At 47.4% G+C, this 15,326-nt stretch overlaps 2 protein-coding genes across 5 annotated transcripts in view; one reads left to right on the forward strand and one right to left on the reverse strand.

The window, feature by feature from the left end:
* LOC135918671 (tyrosyl-DNA phosphodiesterase 2-like) overlaps positions 1 to 15,326 on the reverse strand; it is a 281,692-nt gene that overhangs the window by 123,354 nt on the left and 143,012 nt on the right. The gene's annotated exons all lie outside the window — the stretch shown is intronic.
* On the forward strand, positions 2,455 to 11,869 carry LOC135918668 (uncharacterized). The gene is made up of 3 exons (XM_065452314.1): positions 2,455 to 2,538; positions 7,432 to 9,290; positions 11,304 to 11,869. The coding sequence occupies exons 2-3, from the start codon at positions 7,528 to 7,530 to the stop codon at positions 11,599 to 11,601; spliced, it is 2,061 nt and encodes a 686-aa protein (XP_065308386.1). The 5' UTR covers positions 2,455 to 2,538; positions 7,432 to 7,527; the 3' UTR covers positions 11,602 to 11,869.

Genomic DNA, 15,326 nt, shown 5'->3' on the forward strand with positions numbered 1-15,326 from the left:
TGTAAACAAAAGCAGCAGCGTCGACAGCGTACTGGGCATGCGCAGACTGGGATCACGCGATGCTAACACTAAAGTCTTTGGTTTGCTGCCTTCTGGCTAAGCACAACTGCGAGTCGGCCTAGTTGGAACATATTCATATTGATACTTGTTGTGCGCAAACAAACAGGGACGAAGAATAGGGGCAACACAAGGACGAGCGCTTTCTAACAACTTCTGGCTATACTCAAAGTCACCAGTATCTAATTGTTACTGATTAGTTAATTCTCCTAACCCTTAAGAAGGCTGCTCTTAGCCGACGCAACTGAGCATAGCGTTGATGGTGCGTCCACTTTGGTTCGTCGTTTTGGCAGCCAAATTGCACCCCGCCTCCATGGAGACCCCGTAACCCTCCGCGCTCGAGCTGCGCATGCGCCTAGCGTCTGTAAAAATTCTATCGCAATGAAATTTGCGTAATTTTAATTGTTTTTCTGCAGCAAAATTTTAAAGCCATTAGCGCTGTAGTCATTGATCCTTCCTTTGAAATCTTACATGTCGTCATGCGTTGGACGTGTAGATCTCTCTTACGTCACTCCCGACTAGTCAGTGAAGGCTGTCATAACTGACTCGTGTTCCTGAGTTCACCAGTGCGCCTGCGTGTATAAAAAAAGCATCACAGTTTCGCCATAATGGCGAAGCAATGAATGCCATAGAAACGTATTCAAATATCACACAAAGTGTAAAGGCTCGCAGCTGTAATCGCAGCATGAATTGCAATAAACGTAAGCTTAATAAGTAAACACCCGTGGTGTGGCGTGTGCAGACGTCTTAACAGAGAGGACTCGATGACCGCGAGAAGCATCGGTCAGAACTGCAAGGTCTTGTCGGCGTTGTCGCCTTGCGTTGACCTCGTGTTCCCGTAGTGCGACACGCTCACGGTGGGCCCCGCTCAGCGCTTTCAAACTGCCGGGCTTTGTCGCCATCGTCGCTTAGCCTCGGCTTCCCGTCGCCCACAGTGCCTCCTACCGGCGCTTCCGGCGTTGAGCTCGTGCGTGCACTACACACGCAAGAGCACGTTGTTTCTGCATCTTGGCCACGATGTAAGAAATGATCTGAACTAACGTAGTGGTCTTTGCGCGTATGCGGGCCCGCCTTGCTTCGTTGCGAGGAGCGTTTTTGACCATGCTTCTGGGCCGGTCTTCTGACAACACACGGGAACATGTCAGTGCGATTTGAGGGAAGCAGTACTTCGCTGCAAAAACCACGCACCGGGTACTATTCTAGCCTCCGTATATCTTGACCACTGCGTGTGGGGAAACGATTGTATAAGCCGACAGGATATGCATTGTCTGCATAGCTTACGTAGGCTGTTTCGCAATTATTTTCCAGCGAGAAAATTTGTCTTACTTGAGGTCTTAGATTACGGCTGCTTCTTTGCACCAGTCTCTGCGATCGCAACACGAAAGCGTGTACACATCTTTCGCCACCTGTCGTTTAGATTTGGACGCTAAGGAAGATCGCTCAGTTAATATGAGCAATATTCGTCAGGAAACAAATATAAAACTAAGGAAATCAGCATTAATAATAATAATAATAATAATAATAATAATAATAATAATAATAATAATAATAATAATATTAATCTGTGACCTCCACTTAATGATTGCAGGACGGGAAAGACTACGTGGGGCGATGAAATCAGGTAATTCGCAGGCGCCACTCGGAATCGGTTGGCGCAGGACACCGGTAATTGGAGATCGCAGGGTGTGTGTGGGTACGCCTCCCAAGCTCACCGGCTGCAATTCAGAAATTGAAGTATTTGCCACGAATTTGTAGCGACGTTGTCCCCGCTTCACGGAAATCCAGTTTACATAGCCATGCCTCGCCGGTGGGGTCATTGCCCCCTGCTCTCTTGGAACCAAAGCGACTGCCCGGCTGGGGTGCCACCACTGCTACTTGGCAAACCGGCTTTTACTTTAGAATAAGGCCAGTCGACTCTCCGATCCCAAACTGTCAAAACGTGTGTCTTGCCTCCGCTAAATCTGGCTCACAACAAATTAATCAGTTAACAAGATTTTACTAAATTTCTGTTAATTTGTTCTTCATGTGTTTCAATTTCTCGTGCAAGTAATATTCGCTTCTTTGACTATTCCATCTGAGGGAATGGAGTTATCCTAACTGCCACAGGGACTTTTACAGGTTCCTGTAAAACTTGATAATGATCATCCATTGCATATGGGCAAACGCACCCGGAGAAATATGGACTCGGCAGCAATCAGATCAAGCTCTAATCAATTTGATACTTGTTTGTGGTAAAAGACGGTTTTTCACAGCCGATACAATGTAGTGGCTATGTGCCACTTCCGACGAATAATCCATCCATATTCTGGCCAATCCCCTGCAGTGGGTAAGCGCCAGATGCTCGATAGGAAACAACATCTTTCTAGGAGGGTTTGTGCCATTGCAGAAGGTATCATCATCAACATTGCCAAGGAGCAAAACGTCGTCGCAGCTAGCCCTGAATGGTGTGACCTGGTTGCCCCGATCGCGGTAACTGCCTTGGTGAGTAACACACGCACTTTTCGCTAAACGCAACTCAAATAGGTGGATGCGTTTAACGTAAGCCGCAGCAGACGCGATTCGTTCTTGCCAGGGAATTATTATTGTGGGAAACGTTTTTATTTGTGTTCATGATATCCTGCAGCGGTAGTCTTAACAGGTCACCAAAGGAATGCCATAAAGCAGATTGTCGATGAAAAGATTGAAGGGAATGTCGAAACAGGGTAGACCCTATAACTATCATGTGTTTTACGCCACATTGTGTAGTCCGCTTCGCACGTAGCTTGCAAAGCCGTGGGTGCTAGCTAGCCATGCTTCTCGCAGTAGCTGCGTTCGAACAGCAATTACCCGCACTTTCTCTCTGTTTACGGTAACAATTAGGCAAAAGAAAAAGTTTATGACCTTAGTAATGAACGCACATTATATTTTACGACAGTTATTGCATTGTTTCAGATGCTTTTGTGTTTCGTTGTCTTCCTTTTCGGTGCTTTTTTTTTTTTTGGTTGGCAGTCCGTGTCGGCGTTTCACGCGCCTCCGGCAGCTGGGCTCGCGCGGACACGTGCAAACCACCAGCATTCACCCTCAAAATTCCTGTAGTTCTACATGTACCCCCGTGTTCCCAAATGCATCTTGACTCGAAGCTCGTGCTTCAATTATTCTAAAGGACGCCCGTCGTGAAGGCACGAAGGAAACGCAGTGAGCGTCTTCGGCATGTTCACGCAGGCGTCATTTATATGAAGTCAAGCACACCGGCTTCAATTTAAGATGCATTTCTGATTACCGAGGTTAGACTGTCGAAGCTCTCGCGTTAGTTTTCCACGGCGTTGCACGCTGAGTATGAAACGGAGAACAGGTAGGGTCCTGTCCCGTCCCTTTCCCATAAAATGAAAATTATGTGCGCCCGATTGAGCAACCGAACCTCTGCCGTCGAGTTTTGTACGCCAGCCCGGCACTCGAACCATTAGCACGGCGGCACTGGAACGTTAGCACAGCAGCGCGGCTGTGCCATTATAGGAGGCACCGTCAGCAAGCACGCATTTCTCGTTCTATAGCCAGCCAGGCCCTTCCAAACATTTTTGGCACGTGCGTCCCATGCTGCTTCATCGTCGTCTTTGCTCGCGACAACTCGAGCTTCGGCAGAACGAAGCCACAGCTCGCATGCGCTCGCCGGATTCCGATATGCAAATCGCGCAGGAACGGGAAGCGTTAAAAGTAGTCTTAATTACAAGTCGCAAATTCATGACCGATATTTGCCTACGCGTAACGCCGCATAGCAGCAAGTTGTCATAGCAGCAAGTTGCCGCTTCGGATTTCCCATGGCACCTATATTTCATTTTACACATCAGGTGCAACGCCGTGGAGGCTAGAGATACTTTATTCAGTGGCTGCGTTCGCAATTTGTAAATAGTTCGATGTTTCTTGACCGAATTTTCGAAAAACTATTCTTTATATGAGCGGAGTTCTGAATGCAAAAAAAAAGAGATTTACGCTTAGAAACAATCGATGTATTTATGCGGCTGCTAACATGTAATGTTAAATCAATTTGCTTTTCGTTATATATTTTTTTTAATTGCAGCCCGTCGCGTCGGCCTCACGCGCATGCTCGTGTGAGCAAACGCCGCTGGCGCGCAACGAGGCATGGACGGAAACGCGCGGAGTGATACATTTTGCTGACCGGACTTCTTTCGTAGCTTCCACGGCGTTGCACCTGATGTAGGCTAAGAAGGACGTGCTGAAAAAAAAAATGCAGGCCAAGCTGGCGAGGCTAGGGCACGCTCCTTCGCTCACGGGTTTTTTCTTAGTCTTTACTTTCTTTAGATCACTATCATCATCATGCTGCGAAGCAAGCAGCTCCGCGAGTGCGTGCGCTCCCGCAAAAACGTGAGGCCGAGCGCGAAGGATAATTGGGACCCGCCGTGGTTGCTCAATGGCTATGGTGTTGGGCTGCTGAGCACGAGGTCGCGGGATCGAATTCCGGCCACGGTGGCCGCATTTCGAAGGGGGCGAAATGCGAAAACACCCATGTGCTTAGATTTAGTGCACGTTAAAGAAGCACAGGTGGTCGAAATTTCCGGAGTCCTCCACAACGGCGTGCCTCATAATCAGAAAGTGGTTTTGGCACGTAAAACCCCACAATTATTCATTATGAATGGCTGGATGGTATGAGTGTCCCCTTTGGAACGGGGCGGTGGGTTGCGCCACCAAGCTCTTGCTATTATACTGCCTAATGCCATACCTTGGTTGGCATTAGGCAGTATACCGAGAGCGAGTATACCGCACCATACCGAGAGGTACGAGGTCAACGCCATCTGTTGCGAGAGAAGCCCGGACCACAGACGCTCCGTTGGCAAGAAGACGTTTGGCACTTTCTCTTTGGAATTTCCCGTATTCGTTTCCATCACGGGCCAACGCTTATCGACTGACGTAGACGCGACGCTTCTCAGAGATGTTCTTTCATTTGGTTGCCTTCATCAATTAAGATTCAGATTGTAGGCTATGAACCAAATGCGATTCTCTCTGCTTCACAATAGGACGCAGTAGGCTCGCTGACAAGAAGACAAGGAGCACGAAGCACTGTAGACGGTTTCGGTGGGGCCTTGCTAGAGGAGTGAAAGTAGATAACCGAATGACGAAGGGGGTGCCGGCGTCAGCGACTGGCTCGTTTTCCCTTGCCTAGCTTTATGTGGGTGGTTGAAAATCGTGACGGCGTACAACGAAATGCCAAGAAAATGCCGCTAAAAGAGATCCACAGTGAACAAAAGTCAGCAAAGAAATGTCGCATACGTGCCGAGAGGGCTCGACAATGCAATGCACTCGCGCGAAAATTTTTACTGTACGCAATGCAATCCATTTTCTCCGGCAGAAACAGTATAGCCATTGTCGGAGAGATCGCCGGGCAGCAATCTCCAATTCCTTTCAGAATGGAGCAACCTCCGGCTATTGTGAAAAGAAAATTCAATTTTGTTCGGTATATCAATGCATCTCTCAGTGCGTAGACGTCAGTTTGATGTGATAGGTTTTCACTGTTTTGTGACGTCGCGTGTCAGGCAAGCGAACTATACGCAGCCAGAAAGCTTTTCACCAATAGCGGAGGGCTAATGGCGAAGAAGGCGGGGAATCTGAAATTATTATTTTTCGTTAGTTCGGTCTAATCGTGCATAGTAAGCGTGGATAGGTCGTATCAGTTGTTCAGTTTTCGTGGCATTAGTGACGCCGCATGACATAAAAGCGAAGTAGCGGTGCCTCAAGAAAGCTTGAGCAATTGTCGATAGCTGATTGCATAAAATCACTTGAAATAGCTTCGAATAGCTTTGCTTTATAGGGCCCATGATATCTTAATTTACAGTTTACGTGGAACTACTGGAATGTTTAGAAGTGTTGGGCAAATTTTCTCAAAATTAGTGGTACGTTTCAAATCAATATGCATTACTGTTCTGTCCGATTTAAATGTAATATTATGTGCAGTCTACAGAGTTATAACCTTCTTGATTGCTTAGTGAGAACTTCTGCACACGAGTTGTTCTTTTTTCTTTTTCAATTTGACAATTTAAGACCATGTTTTATTTGACACCCTCAATCAAAATTTGCTTTCCTGCAGTCATAGGATTTTACCATTCTCATTTATATGCGTCATACGCCGATATCACCAATGCAGTGATTTCTGTAAAAGCGAATTTCTCGGTTCTCGCGTATTCATATGGGAGCCCACGAGTCAAAGAATGTAAACCAGCGCTACATTCCTTGGCGAGGACACATAAAGGTATGATAGGACGGGCGCTGTTTCCAACCATGTTTATCGAAACAGATACGCGTGACATTTATCAATAATGAAGGCACTTAGCGGACGCGCATTCATGACTGCCGGAAAAAATCCTTAATACACGCACGAAAACCGTAGATTGCGGTGAGCAGAATGGATTTTGTGCCCTTTTGTTTAATGTTCTGAATTCACCGGCCCGCTGGTAGACTGACGTGGCGCTGAGGCTTATGCCGCCTCTTTCCATGATAAAGGTTTTCCAATAGCTCGGGAGCTAATCTGTCCTTCTTTCTGGTTAGAGTTTTGATCCCCCCAAGTCGCGGCTTACAGGCTTGATCGCTTACATCTTTGCAAGAGCAGCAATAGCGAACCCCTCTTGCAAAGCAGTTACCTCTGACGGTTTATCCTTATGCTCACTTCAACAATTGTTAGGGTGTGCAACGCCATAAGCAGCCGTCGCCGCCTTTTTTCAACCATTCTTGCGAGACAATTCAAAGCTGTAGCCTTTAGGTAATATATAAAGTGGCAGGGTATGGCGGGAGAAAGCAAAACACGAGAGAAAAGATGTGGCCATTTGGGGGTTCGCAGATTAGTTTAGGCCACCTGAGGCTCGGCAAGCGTGTAACGCCCAAACACAGTGCCCAATAAAAAAAAAACTGGAACAAAGTGTTCAAGATTGTTTCTAGTTATTGAGAGTGCATTTGTAGAGAAAAGAACAATGAAATGTAATCTGAGTTAATACTTCGTAAAGTAAATGATTAACCACACAACCTATCATTCGACAATCGACAGTTGCTTATTCACTCCACAATGTTGGAAAACCAGCTATACGCTTTGTGTCAAGTTTCCCTCGCTTCCATCAGCATTTCTAGGCATCAAAGCCAGCTCAGCACATAAAATATGTTGCTCGTTAACTAAGAAATGTGCAGGTAAATGTAAACACGAAAATGCTTTTTGCGTTCACTCGCCATCAGAATGGAGCCAATGTGAACAGGCAACGAAACGCGACGTCAAGAACGCAATATGCGAGAAGTTAACGCAGTGAAAAAAGTGAGATGTACAAATGCGAAAATTTCGGGTAAAAAGGGGAGCAAAAACTCCCCAATGATTCATCACTTCTTTTCGTAATGTATACGCAGTTGCTGTGGCGAACTCCGAAGCCTCCGCGACAGTCCTGACTGCCAGACATTGCTGGCTACCCAGGTATCACCTCAAACAGTATTCAACAGACCGGCATGAACACCGACATGAACGGTTCCGAAGTTGACCTCACCGACCACTGCGTACCTTGCACGGGAGCAGAAAACCAAACGTGCCAGATCGCCGACAAGCTCTCCATCTGGAACAAGCTCCTTCTGGCATCCAACTTTGAGCTGCGAGAACAGGCGGAAATGTCTGGCCAGCTGTGCCTAATGAACTTAACTGGTAATGTTCACTTACGTCAGCTGCCACAGAACCAGGACCGTCTTCGATGGTTGCTCAGTACTCATCACTGCATTGGTTCCGTCGACCTCAAGTTTTTCCTTGACACAAACCCAGACTTCTACGTACTGGAGGCTCTTAGTCATAGTTCAGCGATCAAGACCGTGAAACTGTACATCCAGGGAGGGAAAGCATTAAATTTCGTTTTTGCATTGATACCCAGCCTGACAAATATAAAAACACTTCACTGCGAGGCCGACTTATGGCACCAGGATTCCACGGAACGCTTTGTAGCAGCGCTGTCGGCGCTTCAGCGAGCTTCATCGTCTCTGGAGAGCCTACATCTCAACGGCGTTTTGATACAAGGACCGGCAGCGGATACTTTCGTCAGAGAATTCTTACGCAAATCTGCGGTCAAAGAATTATACTTGCAGAGTTGCGGATTCATGTGCGAGTTCTACTCACACGGCTTAGTCGAATACCTTGGCACGACTAGGTTTCTAAATGCAGTGACCCTTGACGAGGTGGTGAAAAAGGTAACCCAAAGGGCTATTCTTGAAGGCGTGCTGAAAAATAGAAGTATCGAGAAGCTCTCCATCTACGTGTTCGCTGGAGACGAAGAAATCGCGGAGTTGGTTGCTGAAGTGATCAGCAAGAATCGAGTAATACGCAACTTGACCGTCTCGACTTCAGTTCGACACGTGCCTAAGCTGTACGCCGTTTACGACCGCTGGCTCCGCGAAGTCATTCAAAATGATACGCTTGAAGAAGTGGGCCTTCCACTGCAGATATTCCTCCCATCACAATGGGCCACATTTATCACGGCGCTGCCGCAAAATGGAAATCTAAAGAAGGTCCACATCGATGCACGGTTTGACGGTGAACTGCTACGGCCAGTCTGCTCGATGCTCACGGCAAGTGGCTCCGACAAAAGAGTTTCTATCGGAACCTACAGGCACATAGCCGACGTGGACTTGATACGCTGCAAAGCCTTCCGGGCAATACATTTCTCCCCCTTGGAACGCCACGACGTTTTGGGTGTCGCTTTGCATCTACTTCCAAGCTGTGAGCACGTGACAGTGTTGAGCATCCGCGTAGACTGCGGCAACCGGAGACTCTTTATGCCACTGGCCGAATATTTAAATTCCACGAGCGTGCTGCGAGACCTCAACCTGATTGTTTCGTTTGAGGTCCAACAGGTCGAGGCCCTCGGCGCGAACCCGGGTTGGTCGGTCGTGCGAGACTCCCTGTCTCGAAACAAGAGCTTGAGGAAGCTGATGCTTTACCATCAGTGTCTGACCACTCGAGACATGGAGGGTTTGGCGGACGCTATTAAACGAAGCCGGAGCATCAGGTCGGTTGTCCTTATGAACGAGACCGCGAGAGACACCACCGCCTTTGTGCGACAACTGTCGAAGGGCATTGCGGACAACTGCACGTTGCTGGAAGTGGATTGCTTGGCTCACGTGGAGGCCGATGCCGCAGGTGACTGGCTGGCTGTGCGAGAGGCGACGCTGCGAAACTCGGGTCTGGTCGCACGAGCTGCACGAATAAAGAAGGCTTCAGATTGCGACAGGTACGTACACGATGCAAACGATGTGGCGCTTTGCGTTAGAAACTGTGTCGTCCCCTTCTCAGTGCGGTAGAATCATTTCTGTTTTCTCTCGGCCACATCTCCTGAATCTGTTCCGCTCCTTAGCCAAAGAGCGCTCGACACCTGGCCTACATACAGTACTAATTAGGAAAACAATAGTTTAGCTACACTGTAGGTCCAAAAATAGACAGCTTTAGTAAACGGTATCCCGTTCAAAGGCAGCGGGAGCAGAGACCCTTCGAGAAGTACCACTAAAGACACGTACAAAAGTTAAATTTTGAAAGGTACATATGAGATTTTAGGGTAAACCGTTCAATTTTTGCCGCTCCGGGTATTAAAGCATCTACCGAGTGCCAGAGTTACACATGAAAACGATGGAAAACTTAGGCAACACAGTGTTTGGGAGAGTAACCTGCGCCAAGTAATAATACCGTGTCATGACGTGTTCAGACCAATATATAAAAGCTGTGTGATAGATAGAGCTATCGTTTAAGTGCATCGCAATAACGTGATCATCGTGGTGAGTTCTTCATGATTCTGTTCTTTTTCCTATTTCCTATATTCAGAATTTCATGCAAAATATTTTAGGTCCAAAGGGGAATAATTTTCCTGCAGTCGCAAGAATTTATTCCATGTTACATGTGACAAACTTATTTCCAGTCTCTTCAGCAGTTATCTAATGGCCGTTCTGCGTTCTACACGCACTTGAACTAAGGAGCTGAATTTGGCTTCGAGCTAAATCTTCTTTTAAGGAATTTTATCACCGAAATTATTCGCGTATATGCGGTTGTCGTTTTACTCTGAAAGACCTGTGCGCTATCGGCTTGCTTTGAATTTCAAACAAGCATAGCAAAACTCTGGCACTTGTTTCAAACCGTAATACTGGGGGACCCCCCCATTTGAGGCACTGTTTCCTAAATAATGTCGCCATGCAGGGTTTCCTTGCAGACGTATGTTCAATTTACTGTCTATGAAAATACATTTACAATGGAAATTTTGAATGCATTGATTGTTTGCGTTTCACTTGCGTGTATTCATTCTGTGTGCACTCTATGCGCGCAAAGTTAAAGTGTATACTTATTATGATAACTCCAGCAGGTATAATATCGCATCCTCAGAGCTCGACTTTTAAGAGCGCAGTAACTTAAGGTAAGATATAAAAGTGATGGTACCTGTTTTTTGGTTATCATTGCCGTAGTTTTCTCTCGGAGCGGCCTTTCCCCCTTATTTGCGAATGACGCGGCCTGATAAGAGCTTTCAAACAAGTAAGTCAGTGTATTTCCGATGTGAGCGGACAATTCTGGTGACAGTTGCAACAGCGCTTCAACAGTGCTCATATCTGAGCCTGCTTTCACAAGTAACGTGACAAAAGTAACGCGCCGAGGAATGAGCCTAGTGCTATTTTTTTTTGCTCCAAAGTTTCATCCGGTATAAATGGTAACTTCTTCCTTAGGTTTACTGCACGGTGAATGGATTGATTCCGCCAGTGATCAGTAGTTTCCCATGCTTTCGTTGGCCATTTCTATGGCATGTCTCCAAACTTTATTTCATGATAACTTCTAATCATCCACCCCATACGTCAGAGCTACCTCCAGGTACCCTTTTTCTCACTGTGAAGGACTACCGGATATCTATCTATTCTACGCGTGACACGACCGACCCAAACCCCACACTTTTTCCTGTTCGCACTCTTTCCTGATCGAGCCAGCTGTATTATTAGCCACCCTCTTTTGTTCTTTTATGGACACCCCCGTCTTCTCGCTCAGCAGTGCGGCATTTTTCTTTTTTTGTTCCGTGGAAAGTTGAGCTGCCCTTAGCGTGCTCTTTGCCATCATGCGAGCCTCGGCTTCACAACTGAACACTCGCAATATGGACCGAATGCAACCGTTGCGCAAACTACCGGTAACATCCCGTAGATTAGCTGAAAGACGTATACACCACGCTACTCCATGCAAACATTTAAGTTTCTCCAAAGGCACCACTGGTCACGTGCAGGTACGTCACCGGAGCCCTGGAGCGAGTTTCCCGGTATCCTGCCCTACTGGACGAGGTTGCCATGAAGGCCCGTATCGACAAAGCAGAGCTCACAGTCTTGGTGCGAGACCGCCTGAAAAGAACCGAAAGCATGGACGGATTTATGCGGGCCGTCGGAGTGGCCAGGGAGCGAGTCGTTTGCCATCCATCGCCGAGCGACGACCGCATGCAGCTGGATGACCTGATCGAAGACTGCTGGAGGCACGTGCGACGATACCTCGTGATTGACGATGTCAAGGACAGCATTTGCAGGAAGTGAAACCTCTGGGCCGTGAAAAACTTTGTCAGGGATCCAGAGAACCTGAGCCTACTGTAGCCTCTGACAAAAGTAGTATTGAGCACCCCGTGTGTGAATATTGACCATTTCAAAAAAAATATTGCTATTAGAATACACAGGCAGGCACGAACTAAATGTACCAGTGCCCCGACGGATTTTCCTCTTTGCTAAAGGTATGGTACAAATTCCATAGCAAATGTGCGTTTGAAACATGTACAAGGTTTCAGAAATAACGAAGCTGGAACACTTTTGTGCTGTTGTTGAGTTCGTTTTGCACAATTGCCGAGATTTCAGAGATTGTGTTTCTTCACTTAGTTGCGGCGACAAAGCTAAGCATGTTTCCAGTCTTTAGGTTTGCTTCGCGTGGATGCCATATGAGAGCTGCTTGTCTCCTGAAGGTGCAAGCACAACAGCGTGGCCTTAAGACACTTTCTGTGTCCGCGCTGAGTGGACCAGGGGATCACTACGTAGGTCTGGGCAGAGAATGGGAGGAGAAGGGATGAGCACTTAACCACTCGGATAGTGAAACAAAGCCTGACAAACTCTTATTCTTCGGGTGCCCAGCCTCTTGCTGGCAGGTCTTGCCGAAGATCCCCATCATGAAGCTTGCCTATACAATTTTTGTTGTTGACAAAATTTCCGCTTGACACTCCACTTAATTCGAGCTCCAATAACTCGCGTGAGTCGATTCGAAGTGGCTGGCTGGACCTCAGAGGAAGGGAGACGGGGGATACGTCTTCGCCTCGGCGCTAGCTCCACGAAACTTCCCCGATGGTCTATTGCCGATTGTTCCATGGGTCGCATACGCAAGTGGTGTCCATATCCCCACCTTGCGATGATTGCCTTTCAGCAACAAAAGAAAATCGGGAAGACTATGCTTTCCCTGCTTGCTTGCACCGGAAGTAATTCCGGCACCACAAAATGTCAAGGCAACCATGGTGTAGACCACTTGTTATGTTACCAGCAGAAAATTTTGCACAGCAGAGAAACGCTGTGAATCTCTACCTTACTAAAATGTTATTGCGGCAGCTTTTAGGCCACAATCGCAGCCTTTTATAAAATAGCTATTTATCCGCCTAACCATCAGGTGTCTTGAATTGCTCAGTTGTGATCACGTACTGCGTGCATCGATAATAAAAATGTTGCTCGCGACAGTACATAATAAGTACAAGGTATATTCTACATAAAGAAATTGCGCGTTAAAAGTTTGCACACCTTATCCTAATGAACTGCTGCAGGTATAGATACTTCACATGGGCTTTCTATCGCGTCAAGAAAATGGGCGCTTTAAATTGGTGTTCGGTGCTTTTGAAGTGGTTTGTTACAAACGCGGTGCTCTGGAGACAAATACTGTCTCCATGCTTTGATTACGCATCATTTCTGCTCGCCAAACACGACGGGCCTCGCCCCGTTGCAATCAAATGGTTTGTTTTCCAGCGCAGCTCTTAGGCGATCGTTTCTGCTGCGAGCATCGGCGTTGTGCCTCGTAACCGAGTGAACGAGCACAGCGAGGAATGAAAGAAAACGCGAAGCTAAGCTGGAGCCGAAAGCCTGCCATAGCGAAGAGGGGGCAAAGAGGACAGTGGAGAAGGGTATGCAGCGCAACCGTGAGGCGGAAAGAGCGGGAGAAATAAAGCGTAGTGCCTCGAAAGACGGGCTTTGTGGCGACAATGGCAACGAGATGGCGCCAGAGTAGCTCGCGTTGTCCGTTTGGAAACAAAGCGCTGCATGAGCGGAGGTCTGTCTGCGGCGGCTGCTCTGAATCGTGTCCACGCGTTGCCCACGCGCCGCCTCTCGCGATCTGCCGATTAGCGAGGCAGTCGCGCCACACATCGCTCCGTCTGCAACGAGCCGCACGAGACGCTTTGTCCGCGCCAGCCATTATATCTCGAAATGAAAATACGTATGCAGGTACGCTCTAATATCGCATTAGGCAGTATCGTAATAACCGGTGAATTTTTAGTAAGGCTGTGGAAGGCGATTTCGCTTCGGTGCTTATTATTATTAATAATTATTTATTAATAATTATTCTAATTTGTTTCTATTCCACTTCCGTCGTTAGGCCTCTGCAATCGCTCAAACAAATTTTGGCCGCACCCATAGTTTGCGTATTTGTCACATAATGTCACGGTAACCACGAACAGTCCAAATCTCACAATGACGTGTACACGCTCATTATATATATATGTGCACAATGAAATGAAGAAACGACAAAAATTTCAAATTTTGCGCCATAATGGATTTCATTGCTCATAAAAGAAAAAAAATGACAACCATTCCACTCGGTGAAGATGGAAGGGCAGCGAAAGCTGACGACAGTCAAAGCTCGCAAACAAAAAGCAAAGTGCCTCTACATCGCGTTCAGTTTCGGCAGATGGTACGGAATCCGAGGGCACACGTGTCCGTTCGCGGTCGAGTACTGGGGCACCACACCTCCCAGCAGAGATTCCTTGCGCGTCCCGCCCACCTTGAAGTCGGCCACGTCGCCGGGAACGACTGGTGACGTACGAGGGAGTACTTGTAGCGCACGGGTCCGATTAGTCACCTCTGGTGCATTTCCACTGCTTGTGAGGTCATTATAGAACCAAATCCGAAATGTTCTACTAGAAAGTCTCCGCGGAACTTGGCATTCTCTTCTTTGGAGTCTTTCACGCCATCCGGTACTTCTGCCGCCGTATTGCGTTGCAAGGCTGGTGTCGTTGCTCGTTCGGAGGTGCCCGTGCTCGCGATTGTCGTTTTCGTTCAGCATCGCGGGAACGTTCTTCGTCGGTGGTCGTTTTGCCGTGGCGCCGTTTACATTCTCGTTCTGCACCCTCCGGCGCTCCTTGTACGCATGTTGTTCTTCGGGTGTACGAACTTTACGCGTCCGCCACATCGATAACGCAGCTGTCGAATGGCGCGCAACCAATTAATCATTGGCTCACACCCCCGTAGACGCGCACTCCCGATGGCGACGAGACTGGTGGTAGAATTTGCAGGGGGGAATTTTAGGCGATGGTTAATTTAGCAGCTTAGTTGCGCTGATTAGTCTTAAATATATTGAACAGGGTCTTTCCGAACATTGAGACAACTTAACGCAGCGAAAATACCGCATTAACGAGTGATTGTTTCTTGTTCTATTAGGTAATACACACCATTTAGGGAACCATAACAGAAGCCGGTATTCGCATGACTTCGTCCCCAGTAATTTATTCTCATACAGTTCTCGATTTTGAGATTCCCTCCAGCATGGGTGGATAACTTTAGAGGGAGGCAAGTCATGCGTGACCGACGTCACAGAGTTCACGTGAAGCACTAAAGTGCGGGCGACAACAGACTCGTCGGTCGTCTGCTCGATTTCACACGGGCGCCCACGTTGTTCGACGACACGGTTGAGTGGGACGTGCGCACCTATAGATATATACATCTGCATATCGCGTTTCACAAAACGCACGTACAGTCGTGAAGATTTTGTCGCATCAGCGTCATTAACGTCACACTATTTTCCTTTCCAGAGTGACGTTTTCGGAATGGCTATGGTAACCTGTCTGGAGAAGGCAGCTATGTTTCAGGACATCAAAGACAAAAAAAAACAACAACAAGCATTTCTAAGTTTTTACATTCGGAAACCGTTATATAATTACGAGGCATGCCGTAGTTGCGTACTCCGGATTAACTTTGGCCACCCGGTGTTCTTTAATGCGCACTGGATGCACGGTACATGGGCG

This window comes from Dermacentor albipictus, chromosome 6 (assembly GCF_038994185.2).
Source record: "Dermacentor albipictus isolate Rhodes 1998 colony chromosome 6, USDA_Dalb.pri_finalv2, whole genome shotgun sequence".
Classification (NCBI taxonomy): Eukaryota; Metazoa; Arthropoda; class Arachnida; order Ixodida; family Ixodidae; genus Dermacentor; species Dermacentor albipictus.

Bases quoted from the DNA above. Each gene is read 5' to 3' on its own strand.
- LOC135918668 (XM_065452314.1), top strand. From the start codon at position 7,528: ATGAACACCGACATGAACGGTTCCGAAGTTGACCTCACCGACCACTGC. The intron at 9,291-11,303 runs GTACGTACACGA...GGTCACGTGCAG, and splicing joins AAGGCTTCAGATTGCGACAG to GTACGTCACCGGAGCCCTGG.